The sequence below is a fragment of the Phytophthora infestans genome, genomic scaffold (assembly GCF_000142945.1).
Source record: "Phytophthora infestans T30-4 supercont1.9 genomic scaffold, whole genome shotgun sequence".
NCBI classification, from domain to species: domain Eukaryota; phylum Oomycota; class Peronosporomycetes; order Peronosporales; family Peronosporaceae; genus Phytophthora; species Phytophthora infestans.
Genome location: NW_003303750.1, coordinates 697,639 through 716,752, shown reverse-complemented (window position 1 = coordinate 716,752; position 19,114 = coordinate 697,639). Strand labels below are relative to the sequence as shown.

The window sequence follows — 19,114 nt, the reverse complement described above, 5'->3', positions numbered from 1 at the left end:
GAATCAATACTGCGTATTGGCACAGTAGTGCTCTTCCCTGCTGTAGTTCTTTCAGCGGCATTGGTCAACGGCGTTATTGGCCCGCGGAGTTGATGTTTTCAACAGTTTGGTAGAAGTGAATGCGATGCCTTAGCGCCAAGAGAAAGAAGCGCTCACACTCGTTAGACGTTGGCGGGATGTACGCGACGTCGACGTAGTGCGCAATTGCGTTTCTTGAACGCCGCTCTCACAATAGAACGCTCTTCGGCGGCTCTTGAAGACGACCGTTCGAGATCAGGCGACCTAAATTCAGCGCAGGCTAATTTTTCCGCGACGCTCAGCGCGTCCCCACGCTGTAACTTCACTAGACCTTACTCAAAATTGGGGTTGTTCCCGTTGTTGGCAGCCATAAATTAATAATTAAATTAAAAAGTTAGGATTTATTTTTACGCGTATTATTTTTTTTGGGTTCCCTGACAGGAACCACCTCGGGCAGATCGGCCAGCTGCAAGGCCAGTCTAAGCAGAATAGCAGCAGCCAACAGCAAGTGCAATCAACACAGAAAAGCACCGGCAAACTATAGCATAGTCGGGAATCGACGGACACGCGTGACCAATCCACCGGCGCTACTGTGTCTTACTCTATCGGCATCAGCATTTTGGACCAGGGGGGGTGGGGGGCTTGCTCAAGCGACCAGAGTTCCACGGGTACGAGCGCAGCGTGGACTATGCCGGACTACGAGCACGGGGTGATCAGCGGGTCACTAGCGTCCGTGACTTTCGCTGCCACTAGGCGCCGTCAACAGAAGTGACCAGCGCTGCCAAGTAAGACTGGTGAGTCGACCGCGACGGCCTCGGCCTTTGGCACCTTGTCCGCCGATTTGTACGCAGACTCGACCACGCAACAGTCAGCACGCAGTCGTGCCGCTCACTTCGCCATTAAGTGCTCGCACTGGAAAGGGCTAGCACATGTCCTTGTGGCTATCCCAACGAAGTTTTGCTTTTGCGTTTAGCTTCAACTTTGTAGTGGGTCTAGGAACACTATTAGGGAAGCTGGCGCTTCCTGGCAAACCAAAGCTCTGTAAGTGGTTTGGCATATCTCAAAGTGAGCTCTAACACGACCTGTCGTAGACTACAGCTATGGCTAGTCTCGTACTTCATGCTGGCCTAGTCTCATACTGAATCCTGCTGCCTAGTCTCGTACTGGGAAGTGGTAGCTATCTGTACTATCGCATCTTGTTGCCAGCTTGGGAATGTCTGCCTGTCGACATTCCCCAGTGCATGGGCTAGGCTTGGTCCGTTGAAGCCATCCACCACTACACCGCCCTCCCAAGCTTAATAAATCAAATCAAATACAGCAATATAACTTTCGAGAGGTTGTCGAAAGTATCGTGTCAGAAGTCCGAAAATATTTGTAATTTACGAAAAATATCGAAAAATCCAACCCGCTGTTCATTGTCGGGCCAGCGTATGAATGTGTCTCTCGGATCGTGAATCATCTCTGGCTGCTGCAAATTGCTTGAGTAGCACAGGAATGTCTTTCATTAGTGATCTCGCAGGTTCCCACGAGTCCTCAATTGACTCCAAGCCCTTCCAGGCCACCAGGATGTCGTAGTCCTTTTTTTCTTTGTTCCATGCATGGTCCAGTAGCTCTCTTACTGCCAGGATCTGCCCCTGGGCTGCAACATGCTCACGGATTTCCTCCGTGATCTGCAAGGAGCTGTCAGCGTAGAACTTCAACCTCGACGAATGGACGTCGGTTTCCGCTCCTGTCACGAGGTGGCGGACCCGGAACGAGTGCGTGTCGGCCGTATGACTTGGTAGGTCCGATCCATGTCACCAAAAGCTTGTCTTGATGCTTACTATCCACTCGTGATCTGAGAACGTAATCTCCAACATCAAAGTTCGGTCGTTGTGCATGCTGATGACGCTTTTTGTTACGCTCCGTCTGTTGATCACGCGCCGTGATCATCGGTTTATGCATAGCACGTACACTCTCTTTCATCACCTCTAACCAGCGTTCAATTTTGGCCGGCTGTCCTGGTAGCTCCAGTATCTTCCGTTGTTTTGGGTCTACGCAGAAAGTCAGCGGCGATGCAATAGGCAGTCCGCAAAACAGCTCTACAGGTGCCTTGTTACCAAGCGATGGGACCGGCGTATGGTTTAAATTTCCTTGCAAGATGGGTACGAAAAAGGTCCAGTCATGTGTATCCACTTCATATTCCAAACACAGTACTCGTAGCACTTGTATGACGTCGCGGTTTGCTCGCTCGACGCTGCCATTTATCCACGGACAGTAGGCAGCAGTAAATTCTTGCTTTGACTTAAGTCGACGGCATACTTCTGCTACCACAGTGTTCTTAAAATGCGATCCTTGGTCACTAATCCAGAGTGGTGGAATGCCGTATCTGCTGTGCCACGTGAGGATAGCGTCGACTGCTACCTCGCTGGTCGGTACAGCACATGGGGTCAGCTCGCAGAAATGAGTCGCTTCGTCCTTAAGTACTAATAAGTAGCGATCACCCGCGAAGCTATCGCCCAGAGATAAGAAATCCCAGTGGAGAGCTCCATTTCGTTCATTCGTACGGTACTTCTCCCCCCCCATGGACGCTGGATTATTTTACTACCTTTGACATGGTGACCTTGATAAAAAATTCTCCACCTGCGCTCTCAGGTGGACCAAGTAGACGAATCTTCGTATCGCTTCAATAGTAGCCTCTCTGCCCCGGTGTCCTTGTGGACCGCAATGCGCCACCACCAGTATACGCATTATCAGGTTAGCGTCCGTCTCAGGTATCCACAGCTTCCCGTTTACACGCCATCCTTGCTCGTCATCTCCTATTGCTTCCTGTGGACGACTTTGTTTATGTCGATCCTGAGACTCGAGGATCGCTTTTAGGGTAGGTTGTTCAAATTCTGGGTCGTTCAGGGGGCGTATAGGTAGCTGCGAGGGTGTAGTAGCGGCGCTGTGGTCACCTGGTACGGTCCGCTTGCTTTTTCGGCGTTTCCGTCTACGTCTTGCAGTTCCTGAGTCCGTAGGAGCTTCTGAGTGTCTTGGTCGGAGCGTCATCTGTCGTAGGTGAGCGTCCTTTGCGTGGTTTCCGACCCATCGAGACACCATGTCGCTCCAAACATTCGATGTGCCTTCGATGTGCTCGATCACGTACTTGTACTCCATCAGCTTTGTGGCCCACCTGAGCAGTTTGCCTCGGATATGTTTCTTTACAAAAACGTATATCAGGTTTCGATGGTCACAATATAGCTGGAAACCATTGGGTCTCAACAACAAGTAGCTTAGTTTATCGCAGGCGCATACAATTGGGTATGCCTCTTTTTCTATGATACTCCAATGACACTGCGATCCAGTAAACGTTCCGCTCAAGCAGATCAACAATTGGTGTTGTTGCTGATGCACCGGCTCGTTAGCCTTCCACTCGATCACTTGTGTCACCACCAAACTCCAGCCAAGGTCGCTAGCGCCTGTTAAAACACACATCGTAGCATGTTCCACCGGGAATGCCAACTTGACACTGTTCATCAGTAATCGCTTCAAGCCATCAAACGCTAGTCGTTCCTCATCGGTCAGACTGATGGCTATCCCTGAGGCAACGAATTTTGTCCGCCTGGTTGCATTCGACAGAGCGTTATCCAACGCGTCTTGCAGCGGTCGGGTCCTGCTAGCGTAGTCCAATAAACTATCTCTCATCCAATTTGCCGAGCACAAGAACTGCTGTAATTCTTCCGCAGTGGCTGGATACGGAAGCTCCTGGAGCGTGCGGAGGCGCTCTGGGTCGTGTCGAACACCAGAACCAGTAATAATCCTCCCACACCAACGTACTTCACTTTTATACACACAAGATTTCTTAACGCTCAGCTTAAATCCGAAGAAGTCAAGCAGTTCGAGCATCCTCTCCATTTTCTCCAAGTAAGTGTGCACGTCCTTCGCAAATAACAACAAATCATCTATCCAAATGAGTAAGTGCCGGTGTAGCAGCTCTTCCAAGCACTTCTGGATCGTGGCTTGAAAAAACAACGCAGCATCTGTACAACCTTGTGGCACCCTTCTTGGAGTGTACACCTTGTTGTGCGTCATGTACGAAAGCATCTCCTGGCACTCGTCTGCTAGTGCCAATTGCCAGTAGCCCTTGATGAAGTCAAACAAACCGAAAAAAATTGCTCCTTCAACATCGCCAAGGTCGGTGTTCAAATCGGACATCATCCCCACAATCGCCTCAACCAAAGCGTTCACCGGTTTATAATCGGCTGTCTGCCGAAATTCTCCCGCTCCTTTTCTCACCGGTAGTTCTGGGCACGCCCAACTACTTTCCGGATTCTCGTATACCCAATCTAATTCGACCAACTTGGAGTTAAAATCATCCAAGAAACGTCGTATTTCTGGCGGATACCTCCGAGCCTTACACCGGTAGGGTCGAGCGCCAGTCTTGAGTCGTACACGCATTGGCGGTACCTTAGCAGGTGGATCAGCTCCCAATTGCAGCCTCCATATATCAAACTTGCTCGCAATGTGAAACAATTCCTTCTTATGCTCGCGTGGGAAACCATTTTCTATCGCTTTCTCCACCAAGCCACGGACCCCCGCTCGTACATCATCTTTTAACTCATCGATACCAATCGTTGGCTCATTGGCATCGTCAAATTCATCTCCGTCCATATCAGCCGCGAAAGGCACTGCCAGCATGTCAATTTGCCGACCAACGTCAATTACTAGGGAGAGCAACAGGTCATTTCCCAGTAGGAACTCACCCGAGTCGCCAGGAATGATTAAACACTCGACTGGCTCGGCAACATTAACCACACCGGCAATTGTTCGCAGCTTTAAGTTCAATTTCACAGTCCAATTCACACAAATCACACTCCCATCAGCCAAAGTGCACTTCACTGGTTTCACTAACTTATGGCGCACAACTTCAGGCCTTGCCTTTTTCACCCGATCAAAAGCATGTTCATCTAAAGAGCAGCGGTCTGCCCCACTGTCGATACAGAGCGGAATCTCCACCTCATTCTCCAGCACAACAAACTTTCCGCGCTTATGAAAACACGCTTGGACTCGGTTTAATCTAGCGGCTTCCTTTTTTGGAAGCTGTGTTCTTGGTTGTTGGTACTTTTTTGTCTGCGAGTAGTTTATCGCGCTCTACGGGCGTAGCGGTTGGACATTTGGACAAGTAGTGGGCTCCTCCACAATGAAAACAACCTTGTTTGCACCCCCTTCGTAGCTACCTGAGCGGATTTCCCAGCCTGGGATTGATTTGTTTTGTTGGACTGCTTCATTTTCTTCACTAACCGGCGATCCTTCTGCTCGGCATGACGTTTCTTCTGGCCTGAATCACGGCTGCGCCTCGGGTTGCCAACACTCTTCAAAGCACGTTCTTCAATTGCTTGTTCCCTGGCTTTGTCGCTCACCAAGATGTATAACTTCTTGATGTCAGCCTTTGCCTCGGGGAGACGATAGTCGAGTTCATTTTGCACCTTGTCCTTCAATCCCTTTGGAAGAGAGTTGATGAGCAACTTGCATTTTTCTTTTGGCCCCTTCTCAGACTCAAAAAAACAAATGAAGCCGTACTTCTTGATCAACATGTTGCATTGATGAAAGTAATCAGTCACTCTCGAATCGATGTCCATGTTTTTCATGTCCATATTGAGTTCGTCACGAAAAAGTTCCTTCACCGGAGGAAGTACCTGGTTCTGGAAACTGTCGGTGATCTCACGGATCTTCTCCAGCAGGAAATCGTCCGACACATCCTTCTTCTCCACTCCCCAACGAACCTCGCACAGTGTTTCGAGCAAGTAGTCATCAAAAGAACTCTTCACACTACTCATCACAGCGGCGACGTCTTCCTTGCTGCCCTTGCAACGCTCCTTCACGTGGCCTTCATACTCCTTTCGTAGTTTCATCCACTCTACCAGCGCCTCACGGGCGATAGAAGTCACCTTAGGAGGGTTAACCACCGAAAAGATCGGCTGCGGAACACGCACTTGCTGTGGCATCGATGTCTCATCCGGTCCTGTCGTCACTTCAGTCTGCTGCTCACGTCCATCGGAGCTTGCTACCTCGCGAAAGTCCTCTTCGTCGTCACTTTCAGTAATCTTAGGACCCGGCATCTTCTTTCAGTTGGTTGGTTTTCTCCAATCAGTCGGTTAGTTGCTGAACCCGCAACTAAAGATAGCTTTGTAGTGGGTCTAGAAACACTATTTGGGAAGCTGGCGCTTCCTGGCAAACTAAAGCTCTGTAAGTGGTTTGGCATATCTCAAAGTGAGCTCTAACACGACCTGTCGTAGACTACAGCTATGGCTAGTCTCGTACTTCATGCTGGCCTAGTCTCATACTGAATCCTGCTGCCTAGTCTCGTACTGGGATGTGGTAGCTATCTGTACTATCGCATCTTGTTGCCAGCTTGGGAATGTCTGCCTGTCGACATTCCCCAGTGCATGGGCTAGGCTTGGTCCGTTGAAGCCATCCACCACTACAAACTTCAAGCCTACTGAGACGAAGCTTTTTCAATCATATGAGCTGCAGCCGGGTAGGTCGTTTTCTTGCCTCGTCATTGTATCCTCTGACGGTATCGTAGACTTTTAAAGATTAGCAAGCGCGAACCCCACCGCTATTCTGCTCCCCGGTAAAGGCGATGAATATTAGAGCTGTCAAAGGACGTCCGGTTCCTTTCGTATGGACCAACTTTCTGAGAACGACGATGCAACGATAGCCAGATTATTGGTTTTGGTTCCCCAACAAGTATTAATGCCACGTCGCAATCGCTTGATAAATACATTTACCGGTAACAGGGGCTAATGGTAGCCAAATTTCATATAATTTTTTATATTAGCAGTACTATTTATGAAATTAAATATAGATAGTAGCTCTTTTATCAAAAGCTAACATAATATTTTTAAACTAGCTTGGAGATTTGAAAAATATTAGATACTAGATTTTATTTTATGCTATTTTCTCACCTAAGTACGTTTCTTGCCACCTTACCTCTGCTGAGTGAACCGAGGGCTCACTATTTCGGTCAGGTTCTAGAGCAGCAGTAGGCTTTAAGACTGACGAGTATTTGCTCTAGTATATCGTTGCTCTAGTACACAGACAAAGGCGTTCGAGATGGATAAACGGCAAACGCTTGCAGCTGCTTAATGTCGATAGAGCGAAATCAAGCTATTTGCTCTTGTTCTCTACCGATAGCCTCGTCCACGCCGTGCGTCTAGGTCTAAGAAACCTGCAGCCTGTAACGCTATTAATAGGCTAATGCGCTTAGCAGTGCCAACACACGACGCCAACCTTGCCGTCACTCTCACAATTGTCCCGGACTCCATCTCCCTCACGGTTGATTAGTAATACTTCTGCTAGTCGAACGTTAACGACATCTGGTTGGTGGATTTAAACAGATTATGCAACCTTTGAAAAATTTAATATCGTACATGTATAATATTACAGTAGCTAATATTAAGCTGATATTTTAATAATATCATTTCTTCTCGGAAGAAAATACTAGGTGATATTTTTTTAAATTAACTGGTCTACAGGTGATATTTTCACAATATTATCTTCACCGATTTTGGAGCTTACCATTAACCCCTGACCGGTACAGTACATGTAAGCCTTACATGTAAGCCTTACATGTACCGTACCGGTCAGGGGTTAATGGTAAGCTCCAAAATCGATGGCAGAAATGGAGTAAAGGCGCCTTTATGGTAGCTTAGGCGAGTATAAACAATTGTATTTCTTAGCTTCTAGACTGCCTTTTTGCAAACAAACAGCTGTTTTGTAATGCTGAAACTAAGCGCAACGTTTCCACAAAGTTTCAACCGTCAATTCAAAGTTTTAACAGAAATGATATTTTTGACTGATGTAAGCTACTCGCTCGCTCATTAGAACATTGGAACAACGACGAGACCTTGAAGTTTCACACCGACGCACCGTAATACAGTTACTCTACTCCGCTAAAGTTTTACAAGTTGCCACAGTGTAAAAATCAATCACACAGCTTAAAATGCTGCAATAATTTCGTAAAGGCACGTTTTCGTAGTTGCTGATAAATGACGCCGCCACTCGATCGTAGATTTATAACAACTAATAATAGCAGCCACCGCAAGTACCTTGCGAGCACGACAGCTGATGGACAAGTCTCCAGCTCGACGCCGCCCCCCCCCGTAACTATCGCACTTTTATCTCGGAAAAGGCGGAGCAGCGTTCCGCGTTCCCCCTGCGAAGACGCCACCAACGCAAAAGAGGATGATCCACGCTGGCAGCACGGTGATCTCGAAGTAATGTCCTCGTCATGGAAACTTCATGCACTCTCGATGCAGAACCTATCACGCCATGTGGAGGCGTCCCCGCCATTACGCTATGCTCGACTATGAAATTGCCCTCGTTTTTGCGAAATCACCAGATGGGAGCTCTGCCGATGGTAGGAGAGAATGCGTCCTACTAGGAGTCCTAAAGTGTCCTATTGTCCTAAAACCTGGGATAAAAAACTAGCAATTCGGCTCATAAACAAACCCATATTTAGGACAACACAATGAGTTTTAGGACGAAACAAGCCAGGGTCCGCGTGTCCTAATAAAACACTCGACAACTGACAACTCAGTCTGTTCTATTAGGACAGACTGCAACTCAGACCACTGTCCTATTTGGACAACACCAAGCCCAACATGCACTGTCCTCAAGCCATATCCTCAACTGGCCTAGCTAGAAACAATAAACATCTTTAAGCCCCTCTCTCCAAGAGCAGCCGATTCTTTGTTGTGCGCGAAAAGCACCTCAACAAAACTTCTCTACTACAAAGTGTGTGACAATATTTTTAAAGTGTTTCAAAGGATGATAGTCATTGAAGGTAATAATAGCCGCTAATAACGGTTGAGCGACTTCAACATGCACAGCAAACGACGGTTAATAATCAGAACGTGACGACAAAGGGGGGGGGGCTCAAAAAGCAGCAAAGTACTCGCAAGGGCTACTTGGCTGCAAGTCGATCCGAAGACGCGGTTAGCAAGCGATGGGGGTCTTGGTTAGCGCGGCGGTGTGCTCGGCCTGGTTCGTCAAGTTGTCTGGCGTCGTCGGGGTGTCGACAACAGGTGCGTTTGTGGCAGGCGAGTCCGGGCTGGGAGCCGACGTCGATGGGCAGTTGGACGGCACGTAGACTACCAGGTCGGCCTTCAGGTTGGAACCGACACCGACCGGCAGTTGGCACTCCTCCAGGTTCATGGCCTTCACGTCATCGAGCAGGGTGTTGCAGGCAGTCGAGGCGCACATCTTGTCAATGGTGGCCTGGTCCGGGATCTCAGTGGTCCGTGCCGCACTGTTGAATGTTCGCGCTCGTGAGCAGAGCGGACAAGACACTGCTTCCGCAGGTGGCAGCAGAGGCCAGATAGGCGAGCGCCCTAGCTGCAGAAGGAGTAGCCGCAATGGTCCATGATGCTTGGCTGCAGTAGTGGAGATTCAGAAATGGTTGGTGTGCCCCAGGACAATAAGTAAAGCCAATGTGAGTTTTAAGTAACTCTTACGTAAATTTACGTAGATAGTCCGGAAAAAGTTAATATTTGAGGTTTAGGACAATCCGGAGGACACAAATTATAATATTCTGTAACGAAGGATTAGTCGCTTTTTAGGACACATCTCCAAAATCTCCCTGTAAAATTTAGGACAAATAGGACAGTTTAGGACGTGTCTTAGGACGCATTATCGGAAGTGGACGAGGGATGCCGTCTCTTGCTGCGTCACAATCTTGTCCCTGTCCCGTCCCTCCAGATAGGCAACTATCTGAAGTGGATGGCAGTTGATAACAGCAGTTATCCGGATTGCATCCGGACTGACAGAAAAAAAGAAACAACAGAAAAAATTCCGACGTGGCGAAAGACTCCGTCGTTCTTGTGGGAGGTGATGGCCCCTTGGGCGGCGAATGGTGGCTGCGACGGTGGCGGCTACGGTAGCACTGGCGGTAGCGACGACACTGACGGGGACTGTGGCGAAACCTACGGGTGTAATTGAAGAAACGATAGGTGCTGTCGAGACAGAGCCGGAAATGGGCGCGGAAGGAGACGAGCTCTTGCAGGTATCAAGGGTGCCGGACGCGCCCGAATACGTCGTGGAGGCTGTGTCGGTGGAGGTCGGATCCGTCGCTGCAGAGGTGGTGGAGACCGTCGCCGTGGTAGAAGAGATCGTAGATGCAGGGAGTGCGATGAAAGGCGCTGCTATCAGCGTGTACGAACCGGAGGTCCTGGAGCCAGCGACCGAGACGATCGTGGCAGACCCGGACGTGGAGGCGGCCATGGAGAATCTGGTCACCGACGTGGTGAGTGGTGCAGCGATTGCCATGGAGCCCGTGGTGAGTGATGATAGCCGTGCAGCGGAGACAACGGAGACGGCACCTGACGTGCTGGAGGAGGCTGCTGTGCCTGCGGAGACGAAGCTTCAGACAGACGACATCGACACGTCGGTGGAGGTCGGATCCGTCGCTGCAGAGGTGGTGGAGACAGCTGCTCAAGCTCAACATGCAGAGTACGAGACGGGAGGCTACTTCGCTCTGGTAGGTGATAACCAAGAAGGCGATTGAGTCGTTGGGGCACTGTGCGGTCGACATGACATGCAGTACACCAAGAAAGGCATACACGAAGGTAAATTAGGGAGTTATGTATGGCGTTAAAGGTTTGAGTTTGTGGTATCCCGCTGACGCGTACAAATGTTATTTTAACAAATTACTGTATGTATTCGTGCCTTTGACAGATTACTGCCGGCCTTTGAAACTCTCACTCAACGCGTTCAGAGAAAGGTGAGACTGTGTACGTTGGCCCTCGAGAATGCACACTGCCTGTGCTTCACTAATATGCTGTTGTTGTGCCACCAGAGTAACACGATCAATAATTCGCTTACGACGAAAGAAGAAACGTTTTTCTGAGGGGCTGTTGCGCCAGTTTGAGCCGTAGCGCTCCTCCAGGTCGCGTACCGCTGGACCTCCATGGATACCGGTCGTCCATTTTTGCCAAACTTGTTGCACTGTTTTTATGGATCTCACTAACTTGTAAGTTGGAGGCAATGGTGCATGCTGAGACGCAGCAACAGGGGTAGAAGTTGATGATTGTGCTGATCCCCAGTCAACAGTAAGACGGACCGCTGAAGACCCCGATGTAAGTCGTGAAAATGCTGTCGCTATATGGTTAATTGATGTGCTGATCTCGTTGATCTTGCTGTCGATGTGCGCTATTGTTTGCTGCTGCTGCTGCTTTAGGTGGTCCATCAAGTCTGGAACAACAGAAACCCTCCGATTGCTACGTGTGGTGCTGACTGTTGCATGTAAGCTGCCATGTAGGTTTCAACAAACGGAAACACGTCGCGCAGGAGACATTCTGGGGGATCGATTGCCGCTCGATCCAAGCAAAATGTGCGCCTATCCGGAGGGAATCCAGCAAGAGACCGCATAGCTTCGCGTGGTAAAGCGCTCAGGTAGCATCCCTCCATTGCAGATGCATTCCATCTTCCTAATCGTCTAATCTGTGATTCCGTAGCACCAGCCAGTTCAGCCATTCTGGCACCTGACCCTCGAGCGGCATGGGTCTTGGCCTTCGAGCGCATCCCTAGCGCAGAAAACGCTTTAACGGTAGCGTCGTAATGCGCACGGTATGTCATTGGAGTTGTGATGTCTTTGTTTGACTTGAGTAGCTTAATGTCGTACCATCGTTCAGGCACTAAAAAATCTGGAACCGCTTCCTTTTGTACAAACCACCGCCAGAAGAGATACAGAGCGAGGGCACCTACAGGACACACCTCCGCATTGCGATGTCTAATACAAGACCCAAATTCACGTCGCCCAAACTGATTTGTCTTGCCTTGTTCCATGATCATCACTAACGCTCGACACTCTGTAAATCCTTCATGTTCCAATATCACGCTGAACAAGTCTGGTAAATCTAAATTACGCGCAGATTCACCTCTTAGAAGACACGCGTGGCAAAGGAAATGGCTCATTCTGTTGCGCAAGTCACTGCCAGTATTTAGGTTCATATAGTAACGAGAAATGGAAACGAGATCATTCGTCGTGCAATATCCATCTAGCAGCGAACCAACTCCGCGATCCGCATACTCTCGCTTGTTCTTGGCGTGGCTTTCCCGCTTCAGCGACGTCAACAACCCTTTAATGAGACTGTTGCGAGGATGCGGGTGCGAATTCGCCCCTCGGCTTTGCTGATCGCTGTACAAATCTGAGACTGCATTCACGTACATTTCTACTGTAGCAACACTAACTTTGCGGGCTGACCCTTTGGTGCGGACTTGTCGATCGACCACTTCTTCTTGAAGAAACAAGTGCATTTTGGCTGCAGTAACCTGGTACCGAGTAGTCTCGTGGAAACCTTTTCTTTCCCACCATGCCTTAAATTCTCGCTGTTTCGGTGCATACGCTCGTATCGTGTTGGCCGGTCGTGCTTCACGACAGCGGTCCAGGGTCGCATGCGCGCTCTCTTCGAGTTCGACCTGCAGTCCTGGTGGCTCCATGGTGTCTCTACAACGTTAGTGTAGACCGCACACTTAACATATAATTATTCCGTAACATAGGTTTTACCTATTCACGACGGTCCGTCCCCAACACTTAGTGCAACCAAGTATAGGATACCCTATCCCTAAGAAGATAACCACTCATTATCCTACACCCTGCCGATCTGTCTGGTGGATGTCCATCTCCGTGTGCCTCTGGACCGAGCGGCGGATACTCTGCATCTTGCTGCTCGAATAAGGCGCTAAGTAGTGTCCACGCACGACACACTGCGCTACATGTAGTACACCCCCTTGTCATGCTGTTCGAGAGCAGTACTCCGAGTCGTAGCCTCTCTCAGCTTCTCATTTTTCAATTTACTTTGCTTTCGACAAGCATCGTTCTCCAAGCCTCAGCACTCAACGCTGCTACTTCTCCCCTACTCTGCAAAGATGAACCTCACCAAGTTGGTTGCGCACCTGGCCATCGTGTCGTTGGTGGTGAACTCCTTCACTGAAGCCTCCGTTCCTGTTGCCGGCAACGCCGTACGTCAGCTTGGCGCTGGCGGTGGTGTCTCGACTTCGACTACTCCGACGGCTCCCGGTGCATCAACGCAGCAGTCCACCACGACGCAGGCCGGTCAGACATCCACGGACACTACGACAGATACGGCCGGGCAGACCGGCCACACGTCCACCGGGACGGCCAACCAGGGGGGGACTCCAACCACGGCACTCAACAGGGTGGCCATTCTTGGAACCAGGGAGGTGCCTCCAACCATGGTGCTCAACAGGGAGGCCATTCGTGGAACCAGGGCGGCGACTCCAACCACGGCACTCAACAGGGAGGCCATTCGTGGAACCAGGGGGGCGACTCCAACCACGGTACTCAGCAGGGAGGCCATTCTTGGAACCAGGGAGGTGATTCCAACCATGGTGCTCAACAGGGAGGCCATTCGTGGAACCAGGGCGGCGACTCCAACCACGGCACTCAACAAGGGGGCCATTCTTGGAACCAGGGCGGCGACTCCAACCACGGCACTCAGCAGGGTGGGCATTTTTTGGGGTCAGGGGGGAAATCAAGGTGAAGGCGCTGCTGCTACACCGTGTTCTAGCGACGGCTCCAACCAAGGTGGTCAGACATGGGGCCAGGGTGGTCACTCGTGGGGCCAAGGTGGTGGTCAGGGAGGTCACTCGTGGGGCCAAGGTAGTGGCCAGGGAGGTCACCAGGGTAACCAGGGTCACTCGTGGAACTAAGGAGGCCAGGGCTGGACCGGCACCGATAACCAGGGTGATGATGCTGCAGCTACACCATGCCCGAGCGATAACGCGAGCCAAGGTCAAACGTGGGGACAAGGTGGCCAGACGTGGGGCGCTAACCAGGGTGGGCAGTGGCCAAGCAATGACGGAACCTCCGCGGAGACTCCTTGCCCTGGCGGCGACGACAACAACAACTCTAACCAATGGACCGGTACTGTGACTACGCCACACCAAGGTACGCCCGACATCAATCAGCCTCATGTCACCCAGGGCTCTGCTGGCTCTCCTCCGGCTACACCCACTACTCCTGCGCCACCGGCTACCCAGGCTCCTACGACGGCACCTCCGGCTACCGAGGGCCCAACAACCGATACCCCTTCGGTCACGACCCCAGCGAATAAGACTGGTATCACCAACCCTGCTACCCAGTCCGACGAGTCGACCACGCAGCAGTCTGCTACGCAGTCTCGTCTTCGCCATTAGGCGGTTATCTGACCCCAAAGACGACGGCGTTGTGGCCACTGTTAATGGCCCTTTTTGTAAATCTTTCATCATAAGCTTAGCGTAAATTTTTACTTCACTGTGCACCGTAAATAATCGTTTTGGTAAAAATTTACATGAAGACAACAAGCCGATTTGTGGGCGCTGGTACGTGTAAAAACGTCCCTAAACTATGCTCTAAAACATCCTAATTGCTCTTATAAATATCTTTGTTCTCTAAATTGTTAGCCCAATACTTAGTGAAGCTAAATATTTCGACAATACATTGTCTCAGCTTCGGAGGATGCTCGCATCCATAGTAACAGGGCTCCTTAAAAAATAATCTAAATGGATTACTTTGTCTAATGAAAATAGATTCCTGCATGGTAGATCGGAAATCTGCAAATAAGTAACCTGTGCTGTGACTGTGGAAAATAAATATCTGCATCAAAACGTGATCGTGTCACTAAATTAATGGCTTCGGGGAGAACTTGCTCCTCGAGCGCAACAGAGGAGCGTTAGACATTTCTAATCTGGCGAGAGTTAGTAGTTTGAGGTGTGTGCAAAGTGAGTTTGCGTCGTTGGCATCGGTTTGTAGACAGCTCAGAGCCAGCGAGGTTCTGGTGGCTGCCCAACAAGGACAATAAATTTCGTGGAGTGCACAAAATCCATAAAAAAAAATTCAAATTGTACCAGCCTATAAAGTAAGTTATTTTCTTAGGTGAAAATAATTAATTTTTAGTAAATTGTTTTTCTTAGGAACCCTGCACCTCTGTACAGGTGCACCTAATCCTAATAGTGCAACGTGAGTAGAACGTACAGCCTAATACGGATTAATTCAGGGATGAAATATGGGGTCCACAGAAAAAGTAGGTAGTGCGTCAATACAAATTTAAAAAAAGTGCTCGTATGTTCTTCGTGTTTCTTATTAGTTTCATAGGCTTTAAAAATGCTGAAGTTTTTTCACAGCCTTGCTCCACAAAACATAAAAGTGGAAAGGTACATCAAAATATTAATATTTTTAGAAATCAGTTAGAGCAGTTGGAATGAGCATAATTCTGCGCTCACGAGCTTCGATTGTTCATGAATAGGATGCATATTATGCGCACGTTCTCGAGCTCTTACTCTCTTTTGCGCTCGCTCTTTCGCTTGTCTCCTATCTTGAGGGAGATGTGCTCGAGCACTTTAGCTACCATCTCTTCGCCCGGGTCAGCAAAAGATCGACCAAGCAAAAGGATGTGCTTACAAAGAACGCAACGTGCTAAGCAAATGGAGGATCATCATACTCACGGATAATAAAAACAGTCGCGCCGACAGCACTTTGCAGCGATGTGCTACCCCTACAAAAGGAGGGGCTACCGCAGCCGTAACGCTCGCATCCCTTTTGCGCTTGCAGTAGATCAACACGTTAAGTATGTAGATTGCGGCTCGATCAGCAGCCACGGGTTGCCGTAGCAGCCAAGCTCGCAACCTAATGCCCGTAGATTGAAAGTGATAGAGTAAACATAGATGGCAGCTTGCTCAGCTGCCCCGAAAAAGGGAGGGGGTTGCCGCAACAGCCAAGATCGCACGCCTGATGCGCTTCAGAGTAGATGCGGAGATCAGAGGATTGAGCTATAGAATGAGTAAGTAGCGTTAGATGGAAGCTTGCCCAGCTGTCACGGATACAACGTATGTCCCTAAAAAGGGAGAGAGCTGCCGCAACAGCCAAGCCCGCACGCTGGATGTCTATGATAGCGAATGAAGAGTTAGCCTTATTCTTCGCGGGACCTGCACGCTTGATGTGGTAGTACAGTAGTAGAGAAGGTCATCGGGGACCTCCGTGTTCCAGCAGCTTGATAAATGACTGGGGCTTGACCGGTATTGGCGGGCCAAAAGTCCCGCATGCCGCCGCAACCCGCAAGGTCCGCCCGCAGAAATACATCAAAACTTAAATAATGAACTTTTTGGGAAAGGTCATGGTGAAGAAAAGCACTGCTCAAAGCTGTTGTAACCGAGGCTATTGCCCTGCGGCACTTCCCTCCGTTGCTGAAGGACGATAGCTTGCATAATACAGTGCTGTCCGATGTTGAATATCCTCGACAACGCGTTGTTTGTACCCTTTACCTTCGGTACGCAGCAACAACCTTTTACTACACACCTTGGCTTTCTATTGCCTTCAAGACACTCTGGGGCCCACTTGCGGATCGGAAGCTCAAACCATTCTGACAGTAGTGATCCGTGCCCCAACTCAGTGCACAGGTTTAAAATAAGAAATCGTTTTCCACGATTAGTGATACTTACTTGTCTGGTCCGAAAAAGAATCAACAGTTCTTTAAATCGGAGATAACTTTGGTCGTACAGCTCCAACGGAAGCGTGGTTGAGCTAGTTTGAAAGCTGTACTTACGTAGCGTCGGCACAATTTTTAAATGAACAAGTTTCCCGCCAATTTTGCCAATGCCTGACCATTTGAACTATCACTTTACGGAGGGGAGGAGTTGTTTTTTTTGCTTTGACGTAACAAAAAAATCAGAATTAAACTTTAAAATATACTAGAATAAGCGCAAACTGAGCTTAATCTAGTGGTATATCACTAAAAGCAATTTAGTCCATTTTCGCGTCAATTACGCTCAATCCGTGTGCATACAAATCCTCAAACGAACTCATTTTAACCAATCGTACCCATCTCAGAATGGACATTGACCAATCACAGATGCGATGTTTTTATAGAAAAACCTAACTGTTAATTCTTTTCTGGACCTTGCATCCTCGAAAATGTTGGTACTACATTTTTCATATTTACTCACATACAAGACAGGTATTTAGTCAAATATGTTTGATATTGTGTATGACGGAATGCTATCGACGAAGGTATAGCAGGCTCTGTAGCTAGCATTGTGCGCAGACGTCAAAAGCGGTATTACTCTATTCGGTCGCGAATGGGGGCCAAAGTCAAGAAGTTGCGGTTTAAGAATGCGGACAATTCTCCTCCGCTACCGTCAACCGATACCCAATACATGGCTAATCATGCATGTTTGGATGCAGAAGTACTAAAAGAACTATGTCTGGCTCATACTCACATTTTAAGTCATTTGTGGGCAGCACAGATGGCAGATACAAAGTGTGAGCGTCTTTTTCGAGATCACTCCCAGAAATTCTGCAGTAAACTCAAAATCTACGGGTCCGATGGGAGCAAAAAGCAGTCTATCAATATTCGTTTGCTGTTGCTCATCAGATACTGGGAAGGACTCTCACCAAATATGAAAAAATGAGAAGCCGGGGGTTCTGTTACTGAGTATAATTGCTAAAGTGACTAGTGAATCCGATGGGCCTCGGATATGTGTGTGCGACAACGCGAATGCCAATCGAAACCTCATCGAAAGAGTTTCGGTGACGCAGTGATAGTGAAGCAAGACCCATTTCACGTAATTACAAGCTTCACCAAGAAAGTAAAGGATACGGCCAAAAAGCGTGGGCTGTCCGCCCAGCTTTCTGAACAATATATGATGTGCAGCGAAATTTCCGCACACCCGAAGAATGCGCAAGTCGCGTGAGATCAGTATTAGAAGCTAATGACCCCGCCTGCATTACTGCACAACGTTCGAGTTGGGAGGAATGCGTGAGCAGTAATCTGGCTCAGATTCGTCGTGGAGACATCTAAAGCAGAGAAAATCAGTACAGGGGTTGAAGTTTGAGTTGTGTCAACAAGCCAAGTCGAAGCCATTCACTTCAAACTTAGAAAGCTACTTGGTCGTGTACTCTCAATTCAAGGTGGCCTCCGGATCTTAAACATAATCATTCTACAGGGTTTGTGCCTCTTATGTGTCGTTCTTGTTATACTACTAATTCAATGTAACGTTTTTGAGCAGCACAATCTAGCAGTGGGGTCCAAAAATATCATCGCAACCCCGAATTCCACGGGACAGATTTCCGTAGTGTGTGTGTCAAAGTGCATTTATATGTCATGGTCAACTCCTAGAATCGCCCAAACTCGAGTATATGAAAAATCTAATGTCGATCAAAACGGATCGGTTTGTACCTAGCAGCAACTACGGCACTGTCGTCTCTAATTTGGATGACCACAGACCGTGGAAACCGTTATTTTAATGAATCCAGCTCCGAACTTGTGAGATCGAGTCAAATCTACTACCCCGATCTGTTCCTACAGATGATATACGATCTCTACTTACAAACGCATTCACGAAATGGAACCGCATCAGTCGTAGAGGTTTCGTGCAGTTGCTGCAATTGAAGCCGGAGTATGATGCCGTACGAGAGTTTAGCGCACACGAATTTGTTCTGCTAAAGCAAATTCGTGCAGATTAACAAGCAGTTGGTCCGATAGTCAAGCTGCCGCAACGATCCTTTACAATTGTGCAGTAGTTCGCCTGGACGGCCGCTCACTTAATCTCAGAAAAACGAGCTTTTAGCTCAATTTCTAGACGCCTATCAGGAATTGACGCACAGTTGACGGTGGATCCACCTGTCAAAAGCCGACGAATCATCGTCACAACGGACCAACCTATTCAGGACGAGGTCGCCAAGCCTTATGAGGAGGCACTAAGACGAAATCGGTTCGAAATGGTGCGTACGTCATCTCTAAAGCATCACAAACAAGTGTACACCATCGTCTTTAATTTTGCTGCGGCTACGTGCGAGGAATTGAGCCAACATCTTCAGCCCTGCTGCTTCGTCGATGGGGAAGTCTCAAGCGTAGTCAGAATCGCAGCAAGAAAAAAGAACTCTGCTGTTCGCCCTAGCGATATCTCTGAGCCAGCTGTTTCCATAAATCGAATTGAAACACCAGCAACTCAAATAGTGACAGATGCCGCCTATGCTTTAGAGAGCATCGTCACAACTCCAGAATTCATCGGTAAAAAAGTCATCGCTACACTCTGTCAGATCTACCACAACTACTCCGGTTGGATCGGTCCAGAA

At 48.8% G+C, this 19,114-nt stretch overlaps 2 protein-coding genes across 2 annotated transcripts; one reads left to right on the top strand and one right to left on the bottom strand.

The window, feature by feature from the left end:
* Window positions 1-8,979: 8,979 nt before the first annotated feature.
* On the bottom strand, window positions 8,980-9,246 carry PITG_05810 (uncharacterized protein; the record flags this gene model as incomplete). Its single annotated transcript, XM_002998008.1, has 1 exon — window positions 8,980-9,246. The coding sequence occupies one exon, from the start codon at window positions 9,244-9,246 to the stop codon at window positions 8,980-8,982; it is 267 nt and encodes an 88-aa protein (XP_002998054.1).
* An 8,037-nt stretch (window positions 9,247-17,283) lies between these two features.
* On the top strand, window positions 17,284-17,837 carry PITG_05808 (uncharacterized protein; the record flags this gene model as incomplete). Its single annotated transcript, XM_002998007.1, has 3 exons — window positions 17,284-17,378; window positions 17,494-17,566; window positions 17,691-17,837. 3 exons carry the CDS (start codon window positions 17,284-17,286, stop codon window positions 17,835-17,837), a joined length of 315 nt encoding a protein of 104 aa, XP_002998053.1.
* Between the last annotated feature and the right edge of the window lie 1,277 nt (window positions 17,838-19,114).